This window comes from Cornus florida, unplaced genomic scaffold (genome assembly GCF_030987335.1).
Source record: "Cornus florida cultivar Cherokee Brave unplaced genomic scaffold, ASM3098733v1 CherokeeBrave_3.0.0_Hap2_Chr04, whole genome shotgun sequence".
Classification (NCBI taxonomy): Eukaryota; Viridiplantae; Streptophyta; class Magnoliopsida; order Cornales; family Cornaceae; genus Cornus; species Cornus florida.
In genome coordinates this window covers 101,925,267-101,947,036 of record NW_026775574.1, presented here as the reverse complement: position 1 = coordinate 101,947,036, position 21,770 = coordinate 101,925,267, and the positions used below count along the sequence as shown (strand labels likewise).

Sequence of the window (21,770 nt, the reverse complement as noted above, 5' to 3'; positions counted from 1 at the left end):
TTTAACCCTATGGCAGACAATACTTATATATATAGGCTTATATAAAATATAACCTACTCCTAATCCCTCTCTAATTCATTCCTTAATACTAAATAACATAAAAATATTTATATAAATAATATACATATATATATATAATCTGTACACAATTATATATATATATATATATATATATATATATATATATATATAAATTTAACTTATAACTATATATATATATATATAAACTAACTATACTTATTAATATAATTATTTATAATACTAATAAATATAATATCCATAAATATACATATATACCCATATATATATGTACCAACATCCATGGGTAAATATTCGCACCCATTAATCTCCTATCCAAGTAGTCCATGCGACCCAATTGGTTGGTCCATTATTACTATTCATATCCGTTCTTTAAATTGTAGAATAAAATAAAACAATTAAAATCATTCAATCCTAACACAAAATTACAATTAAGCAATATTTCAACTAAGTAAGTTAAATCATACAAACAAATTACACCTCATCAAAGCAAGCAAGTCAATTACCATATTAATTAAGACAAATCATTTAAGCACACAATTAATATAAACAATTAAGCAACTAGCCAAATAATCAATCAATTAATTAAAAATGCAGGTAAAACAAATAAATAAATACCGAGACTATCCTTTTAAAATTAAGGGTATTGCAATTACTGACTCCAATTGGTCATTTCCTCCCTCCATCACTAATATCTTACCCCAATTACTACCTATAGCAACACTTCCCACACTAGTCCTATAAAAGAAAGACAGATTCATATGGATTCCTTCCCCAAATGGAAAATTCACAATTGCTTCTACACTGAAACTCATCAACCAAAACATACTTCTTAGCCTTGGACTCATCTGGTTTGGTCCAAACTCTCAATCCCAAAGCATGCATTCACACTATGGGTTGCAATCCAGAATCGTCTGCCAACCCTCAACAGAAGGTGTGCTGCTTACTTCAACACCACCATTTGCCTCTTATGCGACAATGACATGGAATCACACAACCATCTTTTCTTCGGCTGTCCCTATGTTAAACCATTATGGAACTTTCTGCAAGCACGTTGTGGGTTTTACATATTGCCCTCAAATTGGTCTGAACTAATACATCGGGTTGCTCATCACTGGCGAGGCAACAATCAAGCTCTTCTCATCTTACTTTTCAAAAAAATATATATAATATCTTATTATAATATAAGGGCATTATCGACTTTTCACACACAAAATAACTTTCCTCGTAAACGGTTTTATGAAGAGGTCAAAGTAATAACCCATGTGTAATTTGTCCAAATCTTAAAGAAATTAAGTGTAATTTACATGTTTTTTCCCGACAATAGTAGTGTCAGGCTATTAAAAGAAATTCATAGTCAATGCAGTCTTTCCATTCCCGGACAACCTGAATATTTTTAACTAGCTAGCTAGTAGGTTAGATTATTAAAACCCAAGCGCATAAATCAGATAGCTAAATAATTTTAATAAACATTGATTTAATTCATTTTAACCAAATGATTTAATTCTTACGTAGGACTAATTTTGGAAGATTATCATTTTGTTTTGTGTAATTGTTTTGAAGGGGAGCATATAAATACTGATCGGCATCAATAAAAAAAATACAAGAGCCAAATCTCTCTCTCCTCACTCTCTCTCTTTTTCTTTCTCTCTCTACCATGGAGAACAATAATCAGCCATTGTCACCAAACCATCTCCAAGGCCCTGTGACACCACCAAATAACTCTTCTGCTTCATCCTTCACTGATGGTGCCAATGACATACCACCTATTTCAGGAATTCAAGTTTTCTTCAGAGAATTCATGGTTGAGTCCAGAAAGCTTTGGTACCTAGCCGCTCCAGCCATCTTCATATCGCTTGGTCAATACTCCCTGAATGTCGTCACACAGATCTTCGCTGGCCACGTCGGAACTCTCGAGCTAGCCGCCGTTTCCATCCAGAATTCCGTCATCTCCGGATTCTCTTTTGGTGTCATGGTATAGATTTTATATATGCATTTCGATTTCTTTTTTAATTGACTATTGTGATGTCAGGCCTCTTAAATCATTCCGTATCTACCACAAGACACATGTAGTATTCTTGCTCCCTATATCTAAAAATTTCTCTCTAAAAATTAGTTGCAAGGGGATTTTAACTCCGACGTCATGTAAGTGGAAGTCTACCATCCTCTTTATGGCGTTGAAATTGCTAGATTTGTTTTTTAATAGTTCGCAGTATTAGTTACAGTCGCGGTATCGATTGCGATCACGGTATAACTGACTCGGACAAAGTCAGTATAAATTGATCCATATAGGTCGTTTATTAGACTTGAAAAAAAATCGCGTATCGGACAATACGGGGAATCATTTCCAACACAATCCCACAGCCTTGAAAAAGTCTATAGATGTTTTGTTTGTTTGTTTTTTTCCCCTCAAACTTGGACATGAGCACCACAAACTATGGAACAACAACATACCAACAAGGTTAACACTGTTTTGATATTTGGTCAGTTTTTGTTGCTTAAGTTATTAGTACCCGGCACTATTCAGTTGCCAGAGCGTCCAGTTTTCCGAGTAGGTATGCTTGAATCTCCATCTCATAGTTTGCAAGGATAAAAATAAAAAAAAAATAAAAAATTATTACAAGCTGCAGTGATATCCACTCATAAGGGATACAACCCATCCGTTATGAATGGCTATGTTGTTTCTGCAGGATTTGGGTTCTTGTGTGGGGGCTGCAGTTGGGCGTGTTTGTTTTCATTACGTCGAGCGATTTGTAGCCAGTATTTTTGTTTACTTTTGGTCCCAACTTAGGACCAAATTGCTTTATTGTTTTCGTGTGCAAGACTACATGTTTTTTATTTATTTAAATAATGGTTCATCAGTTTTATCGGTCCCGTGCAAGACAAAGCTAACACATGAAAAAGAGTGTTAGAGCTTGCTAATACATTGATAACGCACAATTCAAGTTTATGAGATCGAAAAATAACAATCTAAAAATATTTGTCTATAAATATAGTGTCTGATATACATTATGATTCGCGGTATCGGTCACTGTCGTGGTATCAATCACAGTCGGGGTATAATAGACTCAAACAAAATAGTGTAAACTAGTCAATACAATAGTGTATCGAGCAAAAAAGTCTGATATCAGATGATACGGTAAACCATGATATATATAGATAGATATTATAGAATATGCAAAAATAATCTCTTACTCTTCGGTAAGTAAAAAAATTTTCTGCACCAAATATGGAAACCTATTATTGTTATGTTTCTATCGCCGATGATGAAGAGATCTTATTATATAGATGTATTATTTTGTGAAATTAACTTAATATATGAATGGAATGTACAGTTGGGAATGGGGAGTGCACTAGAGACTCTATGTGGACAAGCGTTTGGAGCATCGCAAGTGGACATGCTTGGTGTCTACATGCAGAGGTCATGGATCATCCTCACCATCACAGCCTTTTTTATCATGTTCTTCTACATCTTCGCGGCCCAATGTCTGAAACTCATCGGGCAGACCAGTGAGATATCCGAGGCAGCTGGGGCTATGGCGCTGTGGATGATTCCGCAGCTGTACGCCTACGCTGCCAACTTTCCGATGGCCAAGTTCTTGCAGGCCCAAAGCAAGATGATGGTGATGGCTGTAATAACTGGAGTGGCTTTGGTTTTGCACACTTTCTTCAGCTGGCTGTTGATGCTGAAGTTGCGGTGGGGTATAGTGGGTGCAGCGGTGGTGCTTGACGCGTCGTGGTGGTTCATAGTGGTGGCTCAGCTACTTTATATATTTAGTGGAGTCTGTGGTCGATCATGGTCATGGTTTTCATGGAAAGCGTTTCAGAATCTGTGGGGATTTGTGAGGCTATCTCTTGCATCTGCAGTAATGCTTTGGTGAGACTTTGAGTAATGCTACTTAGACCCATTTCCTAAACGGACGAGTGTAGCTGACCAGATTTTTATTTATGCTCCTCAATATAAGAAATAGGTCTAAGTAGTATTTTCCTTTTGATGAAAATTAAAACTTAACTAAAAAAACCTATATGAAAAGAAACACTTTTCACAAAAAGTAAATTATATAAGGATGGCAAATTATCCTGAGGTACATTTAAGTAGGGGTGGGACTTTGGCGGATTTGTCCGCCCAAGGGATTAGTCCATACCAGACAAAACATAATATTCTTCTTTAATTTATTTCTAAATTTAAATTAACACCAATTATTGGAGAATAATTTTACCTCAAACTTTTAAAACAACTATGTTATAAATTAGTTGTTTATAACATGATTATATAAATTACATGTAGTTTTAAAAATATATAAATAATATATATATTTTTTCTATATTTCTGATTATTCGAATAGTTCAGCTAGTAAAGTCTTTGTCCAAATTTGCAAAATAAGTTCTGATTCGAAGACTAAAACTCAATTTCCATCCTATTATCCCAAATACCTTACCACACTTGGAAATTTATGACGCATTTGGCTCACTTATATTCCACCGCTGTAAGAAATAATCTCTCTCTGATGAGAGTAGGAGCAGAAATATAAAAAATATTTAAGTCATTTAAAATGAGAGCATGAGTAAAAAAATGTACGGAAGAATTCGAGAGCGAGAGCGCGCGTAGGCCGTCTAGAAAAATTATGTAACTTTATACTATGAGATATAAGTCATGTGTTACGTGAATTATAATTTTGCTTCAGATGTACCTACATGATGCTAACGGGCCGGGTTGAGTGGGCCTAGCCCGTCAGCATTGGACCAGAATTGACTGGATCTATGCCTCCCAGAATCTATAGTAAATGCCTACGATTTGGCCTTTTTTTTCTGAGCTTGTGGGATGGACTAGTGGGGTTTGAAGTGGAAAAGCATTTTCTTTCATATACTTATATATCATCATTCTTACACTTCTTTTTCTTAAAATGAATGAGATTCGTGGCATTAAATTCTCATTTTCATTCTCCTATATTATACATCAATGTTTCTCTAATAATTACATTTTTGAAATTATTTTTATTATTATTATTTTTAGCCTAATTTTTGAAGTTATTTTTAATTACTTAGTTTTATGTTATTTTTGGTAAATCTAGTTATCTTTAACATTATGTGCAAAACAAGTCTATCATTTATTGCGGCACGTCACAAGCCTACATTTTATGAGTCCATACTACTCTAGAAAGTGACGGTGTCGAACATGGGCTAAAAGTATTTTGAAATTTAAGTAATTCTTTTTTTTTTTTTTTTTGGGACACGGAGTAATAACACATTTTTGATACTTTCAAGACATGATGGGATTGTTTTGTAATTATTATTATTTTTTTAAAAGGAATTGGATTCAATGCAATTTAAAATATAATAAGAGTAAATTAGAAAAATAATATAAAATTTAAGAAAATAAACATTATAAACATCTAGTTCTAAGCTCCAATTAGTGATTTTATACATAATTAAATGGATAAAATGAGTAAAAATTATTATTCTATATATAATAATTTTTTTTTACGTGTTGATGCGATATCCGTGTTTTATTTATTTATTTTTTTTAAATAATTCCTGAGTGTTCATATAGTGTCGTACACGTATCTTATGTCCATAACTCCATATCCGTATCCATGCTTCTTATATTCTACTTAGATATATTTTTTCTTATTTTATCACTAGTCTCTCCCTCACAATTAAATTAGTAAGCTTATCTTCTCCGGTAACTTTTAACATTCTCATTACATCTATGTGTTTTTTTGTTTTTGTAAGACATCCAACACTATAATACCTATAGTTTTATATTGGTAGTATATATGTATGTATGTGTGTGTGTGTGTGTATATATATATATATATATATATTACAATAGTTTGTAACTTAAAACTTATATAAAAGGTATTTATATTTATGTTATGCTTTCTATATAAGTTTATTAAACGTAATATAATTAAAAAGAATTCAAATTTGATTTCTTCTCTAAGTCTAGGTTTATTTCTAACATTTTCGTATAAATATTGCACAGCTTAGAAGTGTGGTATTTTGTTGCACTTATGCTCTTTGCTGGATACATGAAGAATGCACGAATTTCAGTGGATGCTCTGTCTATATGGTGAGTACTCTGTGCTGGATTTCTTACTTGGAATATGTATCTTTTCCTCCTTTTTTTGGTTTAAAGTGCAAAAAAACCCTGTTACACATACAAAATATGGGAAAAGCCACTGATGTCTAAAAATAAAACCTCTAAATTTTTCAAATTGAGCAAATAAGGGCATTTAAAAAAAAAAAAATTGAAATACCTAAAATGCCCATAAGACAAAACAAAAAAAAGGGTACTTTGAGATTTTTATAAAAAAAATTGGGACTGTCAACATATATTAGTGTGCAATTTGCACATATCTTGGAAATGTTGAGGGTTATGCTCATACTAAACAGGAGGAGGAGTGCATTGTGCACAATTTTTATGTAAGAGGGGGATTTCTTACACTTTACTTCGTTTTTGTTTTTGGAAAATACTCTTGCACACGCCCACAAATACTCGCTCTGGGATCCGGGGGTGGGCTTGAGCCCACTCCAAATTTTTATTTTTATTTTTAATAGAGATAATTTTAGCCCAGTCCAAAAATAAATAAATAATAAAATTTAGTAGTACTAACCCACCCAGAATAGATTCGTCTACCCCATTATGCATTTCTAGGTCCGCCTCACCTCGTATTTAAAGGGATAGAGGTTATACCAGTTGGGCTATTGGCCCAGTGGTGAAGTGTATAGGTTCGTCCCCTCTCGAATCCCTCACCTCGTATTTAAAGGGATAGAGGAGGTTATACCAATTGGGCTATTGGCCGAGTGGTGAAGTGTATAATGTTAATTTTGTGTAGAGAATTACTAATATTAGTATTTAAGTTGTTTTTGTTTTTTGAATGTTTGAAATTGCAGCATAAACATACAGTTTTGGGTAATGACTGTGGCACTTGGATGCAATGCAGCCATAAGGTTAAATCCAGAAACATAAGCTTCACATTGTTACTACTCATAAACTAAAACATGAATGAAAAATAAGAAAAAAAATTCTCAAATCTAACAAATATATGTGCAGTGTAAGGGTGTCAAATGAATTAGGGGCGGCGCATCCAAGAACTGCAAAATTTTCAGTGGTGGTGGCAGTGGTTTCTGCATTTCTGATCGGTCTCGTCCCCTCCATCGCTCTTCTAATCAGTCGAAGAGTGTACCCTTCCTTGTTCTCCAACAATGCAGAGGTTCAAGAACTTGTGTATGAGCTCACACCATTGCTAGCAATTTGCATTGTCATTAATAGTGTTCAACCTGTTCTCTCTGGTAAGTATTAGCCCTTACTCTGTTGATATATCATTTTGCTTTCTTCTATTATGTTTCTTGTTTGGGTAAATTGCACTAGCCTCTTATGAGGTTTGAACAAATTATAAATGGGTAGACGGTTCAAAGTTTATTATTTTAACCTTCCTGAAGATTTGGGAGTGTGCTTAATGACACTGTATCATTTTCTTTCCAACAAATATGTTAAACCAAATTTTATCATTTCCTAATATAAATGCAATTTAAAATATTATTATAATACAAGGACATTACTTACTTTTCACACTTAGAGTCACTTTCCGGCCACCAATAAATATATTTATGAGAGGTCAAAGTAATAAATGTTAAATGGTGTACCGATGTGTAAATTGCCCAAATCTCGAAGGAGATCAGTGTGATTTACCCTTCTTGTTTTGTTTGAAAATGTAATGTGGTGTTGTTGCAGGGGTGGCTATTGGAGGTGGATGGCAAGCTTTTGTTGCTTATGTAAATATTGTGTGCTACTATGTTTTTGGCATTCCTATGGGCCTCATAATGGGCTACAAACTCAAAATGGGCGTCAGGGTAATTCTTCTATACATATCAATATAATATTTTCTATTAGTCAAAATAAAGCATATATTAACAGAAGTACTTGTTATTTTAATTGATTATTTGGTTCTGACATTGATTATTTATTTATTTATTTTATTAATTTATTTCCAGGGGATTTGGTATGGCATGCTGATAGGAACAGTATTACAAACTAGTGTACTGCTCTGTATGGTTTACAGAACCAACTGGAATAAAGAGGTAGCAATTACATTCACATGTAGCCAAACCATGTCCATACTTTTCAAATTTTTTTAATTTTTAATTTTTAAATTTTATTGATTCTTATAAACCAATACATATTCCAATTAAGACTTTAATCTGGTTCAAAATGCAGGCTTCTATTGCAGAAAAGAGAATAACACAATGGGGAGGAGAACCGATCGTCAGAGAAAATAATGTAGAGAATTAATCAACTAAACACGATAATAATATGAAATTACAAGCACGAGTTTGCAGATGTTGAAAAAATTCAACTGCAGAGAGGAGAAAGCAACAATTTTACCATTGCAACAAATTCAATGCCCACAAGAATTCTGTGTTGTGCATTAAGGAAACTTATTGCTCCAAATCCTTATTTGAAAAAAAAAAAAAAAAACCAAACCTTATTGCTCCAAATATATATAGAGGCAATATTATTTGCCTGCTGATATCAACTCTATCATGACAAGGCTCAACTTAAGAATTTCTCATCTCCGGAGGCATGAACTTTATGCCCTTTTGAAATAGACTAATGTTTATGTGAATATTTGTGTTTTAGTGGGTATATTTAATAATTTCTATCTTGATTAAATTATAAGCATGTAATCTATTATATATATATAGTGGGAAAGCATTCCATTTTTATACTCTGTTTGGGGCATAACCTAATCAATAAACAAGATTCATAGTGCATTTCAGTATTTTGGTATGAATTTATTGGTTTTCTTTATTTGTAAAAATTTTACACCTACAATGCAGAGGTTCAAGAACTTTTGTATAGCTCACACAATTGGTAGCAATTTGCATTATTATTAACAGTGTCCAACCTGTTCTCTCTTGTAACTATTAGTCCCTTACTCTGTTGATATATCCTTTTGCTTTCTTCTACTATGTTTTTTGTTTGGGTAAATTACACGGGCCTCTCACAAGGTTTGGACGACAAATTACACATGGATAGATCGTTCAAAGTTTATTACTTTAACCTTTTCAGAGATTTGGCTTATGTGCTTTGGGACATCCTAACGTTTTCCTTCCAGCAAATATGTTGACCAAATTTTATAAAGTGATAATTTTGCCCATCCCTTATATAAAATGTAATTTAAAATATTATTATAATATGAGAGCATTACTTAATTTTCACACTTAGAGTCACTTTCTAGCCATCAGCATAATTTGCCCAAAATCTCGAAGAAGGTCGGTGTAATTTAATCAAGATAGAAAAGAGAATAAAAAAATGGGGCGCAGAACCAAACGCGAGAAAATGATGTGGATAATTAATGTTCCAAATGCAGTAATTTGCAGATGTCAAAAAAATTCAATTGCAAAGAGGAGAAAGCAACAATTTTACCATTGCCACAAATTCAATGCCCACAAGAATTCTTTGCTATGCATTAAGGCAACTTATTTCCCCCAAATCCTTATTTGAGGAAAAAAATTTTGTTGTTCCAAATATATATAGAGGCAATATTATTAGCCCGATATCAACTGTGTCAAGACAAGGCTCAACTTAAGAATATCTCATCTCCTGGAGGCTTGAACTTTGAGTTTTTTAAATTGACCAAATCGAACTCTTTTTCTTCTGGAATAAAACGTTGGTGCTTTTACAATTGCCAAGACTTCTTCATTCTCTTGTTGTTCTTGATCTTCCAATTTAGTAGATCTTGAAATAGGCTTTTATTCTGTTTTTGTAATTGATCCACCTAGCATAGTATTTCCCAACAAAATATAAAGATTATTAACATTCCTTCCCAAAAGCTTAACACGTGATCCCCTTTTTATCTTCATCAATCCATTCTTCATTTCACACCAACAATCCTTGGAATCCAATACTCCCGGTGGAGATCACATTCCGTTTAACACTTGGAATATGACGTACATTCATTAGAGTTCTTAGCAAACCATTTGTTGTTTTGATTTTGATTGTTTCAATTTCTATAACTTCACAAGAAACATTATTTTCCATAAATACATTACAACCTATAGGTTTGCAGGTAGCAAATCACCCTTTACGAGGACACACATAAAAAGGACGTGAATTGTGTCGATGTTTTGTAAATGAATAGATCTATTTATTTAGACAACGTAGATGTTTTGTATTTGTCGAAAAAGTGATTCGAATGATATATTAAAATTCAGGATAAATTATACATGAATAAACCATTTAGCGTTTATTACTTTGACATCCTCTAAGAATTGACACAATACTTAACAATACCCCTAACATTTTTTTTCCGGGTTCTGTTGAACATATTTTATAAAATGACAATTTTATCCTTCCCTTTTATAAAATACAATATAATATAATATAACTGCAATCAAAATTTATGTAAACATGCTAAATCAAACCTAAAAATAAGCTAAATCAAACCTGAAAATATTAAATCTCTCTAGATTATTGGGAATGATACAAACACGTAGTGTGACAATTGGCATGCCATGTGTCCTATTAACAATGAAATTAGTTATAGCTTGAGTCATGTATACAGCTCAACATTAGCTGATGGTAGCATTATATACGATGGAAAAGAGATTATTATTATACAGTTGTGGAGTATTTCTGAAGTGCTATGTTAAATATATATGCTGAGCTAAAAGTTTGGAAAGTTACTTCTCTCTAAAGTTGTGGAGTATTCCTCTTTTACTATACGAAATTTGGATGGGTTTAATTATTCCAATCATTTTGCAATATTATGCCACAAAGATGATACGATAATGATTTGGAGTTCGAAAGTAAAACAAATTTAACTCACTTATGTGAGTGAGGATCACATCATATATCTATAATGTCATGGTGACATACATTAGCTTTTATTTATATAAAATTAGTTCAATGTGTCCGATGTTGGACTCCCTACTATTACTTAAGATGATAATAAGTAATCAATCAGGGCCAGCAGGAGCCATAAGCAACTTAGACCGTTGCCTAAAGCCCCAGTCAATATGAAGACTTCAAATTTTTTGTTTCCTTACATTATAGCATCCTTCATTTTTAAATTACTTTCTATAATTAGGCCTCAAGCGATCCCAAATTTTTTATTTCCTTATAGTATAGTATCCTTAAATTTTTTGTATTTTCTATAATTAGGCCCTAAGCATTAAAAAGTGACCACTATAAATTCAAATAAAATTAGTGGAATGTCCCACTCAAGATGATAATAAGTGATAAGGAGTTTGAAGTAACCACTATAAATTTGAGTGGTTTAAATTCAATTTTATTTTTGATGTTGAATCAAAGTTGACAGATACATGCTACATTCAAGGACTCTAACCCTAATATCGTTTGTAACACTCAAGCAGTTGAAGGTAATAAATGCATGGACAGCAACATCAAAATATCTGAAATAATTTGAGAGCAGAGAGGTTCGTAAGGAAGAGTGTGCGTGCAGTACTCTCTCCTGTCACGATTAGAGTAATTGTGACACTTCTCTCAATCAAACGGTTGAAATGGGTCTGCAAAAAGTTAGAGATAGGAAGGAGAGTAAATGTCATTTGAAGAAGACAAGTCAAGAGTGCTAGTTGCGACTGTCTTTTCACACTCTTTTTCTTGTTTGCTGGTTGACATCTATCGCTTATCAAATTATTCTTATCGTTATCCTTTTCCCAATTTTAATTCAACTAAAACTAAATTTTTATAATTTAACTTCAATTAAAATTTACAACTATAAAAATTCAAATTTAAAGTGTGTGTATATATTTATATATATATATATATTTCTCCAAAGCAAGCAGACAAGTATTCATTCATAGCAAAATTTTAGTTACAATCCATGACAGTCCAGAACGTTAAACTCGTATACATAGCATTTTAAATTATATATACATATATATATATATACATTATAATACATATATGCAAAGAATACATCCACAGGAAGCCGAAATACATGTTAAGCAAAAGGGCTATCGATCACGATCGATACTAAGCTACTTGGTATGGAAACGATCAACCTCTTATAGGAATATTTCTTTTTACAATTAAAAAAGAAAGAAAGGAAAAAATTCATTTACATAGGTTAGTTTAAATATAGGAAGTGTGTATTAGTTGTTTAAATATAGGAGAGATAAGAAAGACTAATAAAAACACTTAAAAGGGCAGTTCGTTCTTTACAAGGTTAGTATTATCTTTACAAAGGTTTGTGTTTTTAATATTCTCTAAAAATAGGAAACAAATAAATAATATGATTAAAACAAGCCAATAAGAAGTGAAAGGCAACTTAATATTCTCCCAAAATTTTCTCTAAAAGCCACTGACCTTATCATCCTTCTATTTTATTTATTTTTGGATATATTACACTTCACATCTTATATAATTTGATCTCCCTTTTTATAAAATATTGGGATAATTACATTGACCTATCCTGAAATTTCGTGAACCTACACTGACCTTTCTTTTTATTTTTCAAATTACAAAGAACTCCCCTGTCATTAACAATTCTATTGAAATTACTTTTCTACCCTTATTGTATCTATATTGTATTTTATTACAAATACAATAAAATTTGAAAAGACAAAAACGCCCAAAGTGTTTCTTTACTCTCTTTCCTATCTCTAACTTTTTGTAGACCCTTTTTTGGGACAAGAAGAGAGATCCATTTCAATTTGAGAGAGGATGGCGGTGGTTATGGGGTGAGGATGACGGTGATGAAGCTACAGGTTGTAGTGGTGCCGTGGTGCAATCCTTGCCTTCATTGTTGCTTCACCGAAGTTTCCATTCGTTGTTGCTTCACCTGTAGTTCCTAAAATATTTGACCTTTTTTTTTTTTCCTTTAACTTTCTAATTAATTTATTCAATTCAATGTCTTAACCTTTTGACTTCAACTTTTATTTTCTTTGATTTTCCTATTCTGCCGACACCAAATTTCTTTCTTTCCTTTTCACATTTGCATCATCAATTGCATTTTCTGGAATATACTAGAGACAGAAATATCTGGATAGAGAAATTTCTTTCTTTCCTTTTCACATTTGCATCATCAATTGCATTTTCTGGAATATACTAGAGACAGAAATATCTGGATAGAGAGATAATGAGCAAGGATGGCTGAAAAGAACAGCTTCTCCGCCGGCGGGTGGTGCACTGAACTTACCAACGGCGTGGTGGTGTTGGTGACCCTATTCCGGCGACAGTGGTTGTGAATAACTTTGGGTCTTGGGTTTGGCTTGATGGTCAATTTTTCAAGGAGTAGTATGTTGGTGGTGATGGTGATGGAGGGATGACAGTGGTGTATGGGTTAGGACTGTGTCAACATGGTGGTGCCTTGGACTTGTCTCCGTCAAACACACCACCATCATGTTAGCAACCATGATGCTGTGAACCTCTTTTTTTTTTTTTGGGTGGGGGAAAGGAAACAAAATCAAACATGAGAAAAAAAATAAACATTTTGAGTTTTGTTGTGGTGTTCGAGGGCTGTGTAGAGAGAGAGGGGAAGAGAATACGAGGATAGAGGAGAAATAATTAGTGGGATATTTTAGATATTTTAATTGCTTTATTTACATGTCATGCAAGGGTAGAATGGAAATTTGTGAATTAAAAATTGCTGGCATCATTCTTGTCAATTAGTTACAGTAAGTGGAGGTTTATGTTATGAATATACAAATATCGAGGGAGGTGAGTCTTATTTGACAAACAAAGAAAAGGTCAATATATAATTACGAAACTTCAAGAAAGGTAAGTATAATTATTCCTAAAATATAATATAATATATTATTATAATATAAGAGCATTTATTCACATTTAATGTGACTTTTGGCTCTTAAAGTAATATTTACACCTTTTTTTTTAATTTAAAACAATGATATATATATTTTAATTTATGACAGTGATGATGTGACCTATGGAGTATAAATTAAAAGAACTTCATAATACACCACCAAATACATGCAGTTTTTCTATTCCTATCATATCTGAATTTTTTTAACTAGCTAGTAGATTAAATCATTAAAACCCAAGTGCGTAAATCACAAAGTTCAATACTTTTAATAAATTACATGATTTAATTCTAGGTAGGACTGATTTTGGAAGATTATTATTTTCCATTTGTGTAATTGTTTTACATGAATTAAGCACCACTAATGTTGGAAGAGGAGCATATGAATACTGATCTGCATGAATTAAAAAAATACAAGAGCCAAATCTTTTTCTCCCGCACTCTCTCTCTCTCTCTCTCTCTCTCTCTCTCTCTCTCTCTCTCTCTACCATGGAGAACAATAATCAGCCATTGTCAACAAACCATCTCCAAGGCCCTGTGAGACCACCAAATAACTCTTCTGCTTCATCCTTCACTGAAGGTGCCCATGACATACCACCTATTTCAGGAATTCAAGTTTTCTTCAGAGAATTCATTGTTGAATCAAGAAAGCTTTGGTACCTCGCCGCTCCGGCCATCTTCATATCCTTGGGTCAGTACTCCCTAAGTTTCATCACTCAGATCTTCGCCGGCCACATTGGAACTCTCGAGCTGGCCGCTGTTTCCGTCCAGAATTCCATCATCACAGGATTCTCTTTTGGTGTCATGGTATAGATTATTTACATATATTTGGTTATTTATTAACTATCAATACAATAAAAAAAATATTAATATTAAAATCCATCCTCTTTAAAAGTTGAATTCGGACATTTAATTTGAGAGTAAGGAGTATCATTTTCTAAAATTAACTTAGCATAAATGCATGGAATGTACAGTTGGGAATGGGGAGCGCACTAGAGACTCTATGTGGACAAGCGTTTGGAGCCTCACAACTGGACATGCTTGGGGTCTACATGCAGAGGTCATGGATCATCCTCACCACCACAGCCTTTTTCATTATGTTCTTCTACATCTTCGCGGCCCAATGTCTGAAACTCATCGGGCAGACTAGGGAGATATCTGAGGCGGCAGGGGCTATGGCGGTGTGGATGATTCCACAGCTCTACGCCTACGCAGCCAACTTTCCGATGGCCAAGTTCTTGCAGGCCCAAAGCAAGATGATGGTGATGGCTGTGATAACTGGAGTGGCTTTGGTTTTTCACACTCTCTTCAGCTGGCTGTTGATGCTGAAGTTGCGGTGGGGCCTAATGGGTGCCGCCGTGGTGCTCAACGCTTCATGGTGGTTCATCGTGGTGGCTCAACTCCTTTATATATTTAGTGGAGCCTGTGGTCGATCATGGTCCTGGTTTTCATGGAAGGCATTTCAGAATCTCTGGGGTTTTCTGAGGCTATCTCTTGCATCCGCAATAATGCTTTGGTGAGAATTCGAGTAACGCTACTTAAACCGATTTCCTAAACCCGATTGAATTTGTATTTGTACGCTAACCTTCTCGGTTTTAAAAATAGATCTAAGTAACATTTTTCTTTGCTGCAAATCGGAACTTAGCTACAGTATAAAACTATCATGAAAGAAAAACTTTCACAAAAAGTAATTTTGTAGGGATGGAAAATTATGGTGCAGGTACCTCCTACTTAACATTAACATTATATGGAATCTAGAAAGTGCTCAAAAGATAATATTCTTCTTTATTTTATTTCTAAATTGAAATTAACATCAATTATTATAATTTTACCTCAAACTTTTAGAACAACTATGTTATAAATTAGGTAAATAAATATCCATCAGAGAACAAATCATCCACCCTTAACAATATTATATAAATCACATGTGTCTTAAAAACATATAAAATAAAATAAAATATTCTTATAGTTCAGATTACTTAGATTGTTACTGGTACCATTCATAGCTATGAGATACGGGTCGTGTTAACGTGAAATATAATTTTGCGTTAGGTATACCAACTGATGCTTACGGGCCGGGTTGCGTGGGCCTAGCCCGTCAGCATTGGACCAGACAATTGACTTGATCTGTGCTTCCCAAAATCTATATATAGTAAATGCCCACGACTAGGCTTTCTTTCTTGGCGTGTTGGATGGACTGGGTCCAACTGGAAAAGCCTTTTATTTTCATTTACTTATATCATTGTTAGACTTTTTCTATTATGCTGAGTATGGCCGGGGTGGTGGATGGCCGGGGATGGCGGTGATGATGGTGGTGGGGGTGTAAAGCGGTAGTGGTGTAAGTGGTGGTGTTAGAAGGCGAAGGTGGTGGTGATGGTGGAAGGCGATGGTGGAAGGCGGCGGCAGTGGAGTTGGTAGAAGGCATGGTAATGATTGTGGAAGGTAGTGGCGGTGGTGGTGGTGGTAGAAGGAAACAGTGGCGATAGCATTGGTGGTGTTGGAGGGGAGGTGATAGTGGTGGTGGTGGCGGTGGAAAGCAGTGGCAGGAGATTCGTCCCATAAATTCTCCTTTTTTTCATTCTACATACATTATGTTTCTTTAATAATTAAATTTTAAAAGTTATTTTTTTAATTACTTCATTTTATATTATGTTTGGTAAAGCTCGTTATCTTTTACATCTTGTGCAAATCAATCTAACCTTTCTTGTGGCACATCATAAGCCTATTATGTGTCCATACTACTTTAGAAAGCTCCGAAAATTCACCTAGGGGTGTAGTGGTGGTGTCAAATACTTGAACAGATGTCAAACACACTTAAAAATGTTCTGAAATCTAAATATTTTATTTTTCTTACTAGAACATAGTTGGGTCACGACATGGACATAGTAATGATGCGTTCTGATTACTTTCATAACACGACGGTGTGGTTTTGTAATTATTATTATTACTATATATATATTTTTTTTAGAAAAATGGGATTCAATTCAATTTAAAATATATTATGGGTTCATTAAAAATAATATAAAATTTTACAAAACAAATATAAAAAAAAAATTTATTTGTAAGCTCCAAATTAGTAATTTTATAAATGATTATAGGGATAAATTAGTAAAAATTATTATGTAATAATATATATATATATATATATATATATATATATATATATATATATATTTATGTATCCATGTCATATTTGTCTCCTATTTTTTTAAAAAATTACCGTATTACTTTGTCCTTATCGTGTCATACCCGTATTCTTGCCCGTATCCGTGCTTAGTAGATATTACTTAGTTATATATTTTTTTTCTTTTTTTATCACTAGTCTTTCCCCTCACACTTGGATATAAATTTATCTAAACTGGTTACTCTTATCATCTAATTTAACATTCTCATTTCAAACTTATATAAAAAATATTTATATTCCATTTGATGCTTTCTATATGAGTTTATTTAAAAGTATTGTAATTAAAAAGTATTCAATTTGGATTTCTTCTCTATGTCTAGGTTTCTTTCTAACATTTCAATATAAATATTGCACAGCTTAGAAGTGTGGTATTTTAGTGCACTAATGCTCTTTGTTGGATACATGAAGAATGCACGAATTTCAGTGGATGCTCTGTCTATATGGTGAGTACACTCTGCTAGATTCTAACTTGGAATATATATCTTTTCCTCCTTTTTTGGTTTAAAGTGCGAAAAAACCCTGTTACTGGTCCGTCCCTCTCGAATCCCTCACCTCGTATTTAAAGGGATAGAGGTTTTAACAGTTGGGCTAATGGCCCAGTGGTGAAGTGTATAATTTTAATTTTGTGTGGAGAATTACTAATATTAGTATTTAAGTTCTTTTTGTTTTTTGAATGTTTGAAATTGTAGCATAAACATACAGTTTTGGGTAATGACCGTGGCACTTGGATGCAATGCAGCTATAAGGTTAATTCTAGAAACATAAGCTTCACATTGTTACTACTCACAAACTAAAACATGAATGAAAAAGAAGAAGAAAAAAATCTCAAGTATGACAAATGTATGTGCAGTGTAAGGGTGTCAAATGAATTAGGGGCGGTGCATCCAAGAACCGCGAAATTTTCAGTGGTGGTAGCAGTGGTTTCTGCATTTATAATCGGTCTCATCCCCTCCATCGTTCTTTTGGTCAGTCGAAGAGTGTACCCTTCCTTGTTCTCCAACAATGTAGAGGTTCAAGAACTTGTGTATGAGCTCACACCATTGCTAGCAATTTGCATTGTCATTAACAGTGTTCAACCTGTTCTCTCTGGTAATCTATTTGTCCCTTTACTTCTATTTATGTTTCTTTTTTTTATTTTTTTGTAACAACGTATGAGATTAATGTTACTGGGCTAAATATTTATGGTGTGATCAAATGTGTGGTTGTTGAAGGTGTGGCTATTGGAGGTGGATGGCAAGCTTTTGTTGCTTATGTAAATGTTGTGTGCTACTATGTTTTTGGCATTCCTATGGGCCTCATAATGGACTACAAACTCAAAATGGGTGTAAAGGTAACGTGTGTTCTCCGATGGATTTATTTGGCTTGTAATTCTAAAAATAGTACTTAAGAATTCAGAAAATAGAAAACTATTTTTACATAATTATAAAAAATCGTTATTAGAAAATTGAACCAAACAAATGCTTTATATAGTTTTCTGATTTTGAGTTCTCTAAAAACAGTAAAGTGTTTTCAGAATTTCAAACCAAGTAGTCCCCAAATCTGAATCTAAACGGTTTTTTGAAAATTGAACCAAACTAAGTCTTTGTACAGTTTTGTTCTTCCCATTTCTCTAAAAATAGAAAAATATTTTTAGAGTTTCAAACATGCATGATTTATTTTTTTTAAGTCAATATTATGTGTGTGTGTGTATATATATATACTGTATATAATATTTTCAAAAAAGTAAAAATTAATCATATATGAACTGAACTGCTTGTTATTTTAATTGATTATTTGTTCCTGCCATTGATTATTTATTTAATTTATTTCAGGGGATTTGGTATGGCATGCTGATAGGAACAATGTTACAAACATGTGTATTGTTCTGTATGGTTTACAGAACCAACTGGAATAAAGAGGTAGCAACTATATTCACATATAGCCAAACCATGTCTATAGTTTTCAATTTTTTCAATTTTAATTTTTACGGAATCTTATAAACCAATACATATTCCAATTAAGACTTTAATCTGGTTCAAAATGCAGGTTTCTATTACAGAAAAGAGAATAAAACAATGGGGAGGAGAACCGATCGTCAGAAAAAATGATGTGGAGAATTAATCAACTAAACTCAATAATAATATGAAATTACAAGTACAAGTTTGCAGATGTCGAAAAAATTCAATTGCAGAGAGGAGAAAGCAACAATTTTTCCACTGCAACAAATTTTTACTCAAGTGCATCACATTGTCATCTGATAGTAAAATCTAAGTTTGAAAAAACTCGAAATTTCTACAAGTGTACAGAGACTTTCACTCAAGTGCATCACACTTGTCATCAGGTAATAAAAGCTACTTTGAAAAAGCTTATGCCAACTACCGAAAAAAATATATATCATTACAGTAACAAAGCATTTACCATAACTACTGAGAGGAGAGGAAGATTGGAGAAATGGACAAATATTGGGATTGACCGAAAATTTAATATAGCTAAGGTAAAGTAAATTTAATAATGCAAATTGAGGCTTTTATTGTTGGATTAATCTAGAAGATTAGTTTCTATAATTTAAATCAGTTGAAAAATAATTTAGAATAATGATATACTCAATTTTGACTAGCTCAAAGTCAACTCGTAACGATGGCGCTAATTAAAATCATTTTCATTTTTCAAATTAGGATTTGATTTTATTATTTTAGGAGTAGATACTCAATTTTGAGTACCACTGGCTGTAGCCGCTGTCTCTATCTACCACTCCTATTCTACGGATGGCGGCAGGATCCCATGAACCAATAATTCTAAGGCAACCCGGAAGTGGCGGCCTATTCCCTAACTTCCACTTTTCTCTGTCTGACACCAAACAAAATAAATTTATTTTTTTAAAATTAGGGTTTGATTTTATTATTTTAAGGGTTTTTAGAATAATTATAATAGTTGGAAAATCAATGACTAAAGAGTTAATTATGGATGTTCTTTATTCAAATTTCAAATGATACAAAATATAATTTACATAATTCTTTTTAACAATGTTGTTTTCACGCTTTGCACGCGCTCTGATTCAAATTCTCGTCATTTATAATTTAATTCTGCTACTCTTATTCTTAAATTTATTTTCGCTTTTACTTTTACTCTTTCTTTCTTTATATGACTCAACACAAAACAAGTGGATTTAGAAATATCAATAATCACGAGTAACTTAATTTGTTGAATTTCTGTGGTTAGAAAATTGAAGGACTAAACGAGTAGTACATGGTTGACTGTTTTATTTACTTTATTGTATTGTTTTTTTACCTTATAGTTTTTTGAAAGATTTTATTTTACATTAATTTTAAATACTTTTACACAAATACCCTTGTTTTGTGGATTCTGGCATTTCCAAAGCTAAACCCTCTTAAATTTCTAGCGGAATTCAATAGATAAATATATATATAGAGAGAGAGAGAGAGAGAGAGATCAAAAGGTTGCATTTATCACCGCTTCGCATGACTCAGGACCCATGGACCTTTGTGGCTCTGTAGCCTGTACGCCCTATAATCCCTTTTTGGTGTATGCCACCAAAAATCATTAATTCCCTCAAAAACTGCATCTTTCTGATAGTATATTTTGGGTTGTTGAATTAAAGTTGACAGATTCATGCAACATCGTTTGTAACACTCATGTAGTTGGAGGTAATTAATGCATGGACAGCAACATCAGTACATCACTATCTGAAATAAATTATAAAGGTTACACCAAACTTTTTCTTTCCTTCATTCACCACAAAATATACTATCGTCCTTTTTCAGGGATCCTTCCCCAATTAATAAGGATATCTTGACGGAATTGCCACATACGAAATTGAGCACAATTTTATTGTGAGTCACGAAACAGACAATTAAAAAAAGACGGAAAGAGTATATAATTATATTTTAATTCACCATCAGGGATGGAGCCAATGAAGGCTCGGGGGGACACGTGCCTTCCTGAATTGGCCAGCAACCTATAATATATGTGGTAATTTTTTAAAAAAATTCTATATATATGACAAAATTTATATCGTGCCCCCCTCAAATTTGTAATTCCTAAAATTATATTCTTATTTTTTCTTTATTTTCTCTTTTACCCTTCACATTCTTTAAATTTTCTTAATAGAAAAAGTCAAATTTTTCTTCTTCAATTGAAACTTTTTAACTATTTCCTATTAAAAATTTTTCATTTTTATTTTCCTTTTATATTTTAATAATTTTCTTCTTCTTTGTCTTTTTAAATTTTATAGTTGTTATATATATATATATATATATATACTCCGTATTATTATTATTGTTTTTTGGCAGTGTGCCCCTCTCACTTGAAATCCTGACTACGTCACTGTTCACCACATAATATAATTTAATTTTGAGATTAAAATCGATCTTAATATATATATATATATATATATATATATATAGATTTATAATTATACATATAAATTTTAAACCATTTTATCAGATGGTAAAGTTTAAATTAAACTAAAGTAAGATTTTGAGCACCGTCGTCTACTACGGAAAAGATTAAAAAATTGCCTCGTAGATATCTCACACACATATATAAAAAAACCTTAAAAAAAAGTCGAATTTTGCTATAGATGTCAACCAAATCCTTGACACACTGAATCCTCGTGCAGCCGCATCACACCGGATGAACCCACTTAGATCTTAAAAAAAAAAAAAAAAAATTAGGGCAAATCATTTCAGCCTTCCCAATCGCCTCTGTCTCTATTTTCGTTCTCAGATCTGAACTCCCCCACCCTCTCTCTCTCTCTC

The 21,770-nt window shown here is 32.9% G+C and overlaps 2 protein-coding genes across 2 annotated transcripts; both read left to right on the top strand.

The window, feature by feature from the left end:
- The first annotated feature begins 1,657 nt into the window (after positions 1-1,657).
- LOC132304283 (protein DETOXIFICATION 30-like) lies at positions 1,658-8,526 on the top strand. The gene is made up of 8 exons (XM_059801885.1): positions 1,658-2,014; positions 3,375-3,916; positions 6,026-6,112; positions 6,937-6,993; positions 7,097-7,335; positions 7,778-7,896; positions 8,038-8,124; positions 8,261-8,526. Exons 1-8 carry the CDS (start codon positions 1,697-1,699, stop codon positions 8,333-8,335), a joined length of 1,524 nt encoding a protein of 507 aa, XP_059657868.1. The 5' UTR covers positions 1,658-1,696; the 3' UTR covers positions 8,336-8,526.
- A 5,507-nt stretch (positions 8,527-14,033) lies between these two features.
- Positions 14,034-19,929, top strand: LOC132304282 (protein DETOXIFICATION 30-like). Its single transcript, XM_059801884.1, has 8 exons — positions 14,034-14,636; positions 14,804-15,345; positions 17,370-17,456; positions 17,703-17,759; positions 17,864-18,102; positions 18,225-18,343; positions 18,825-18,911; positions 19,039-19,929. Exons 1-8 carry the CDS (start codon positions 14,319-14,321, stop codon positions 19,111-19,113), a joined length of 1,524 nt encoding a protein of 507 aa, XP_059657867.1. The 5' UTR covers positions 14,034-14,318; the 3' UTR covers positions 19,114-19,929.
- The last annotated feature ends 1,841 nt before the right edge of the window (positions 19,930-21,770 follow it).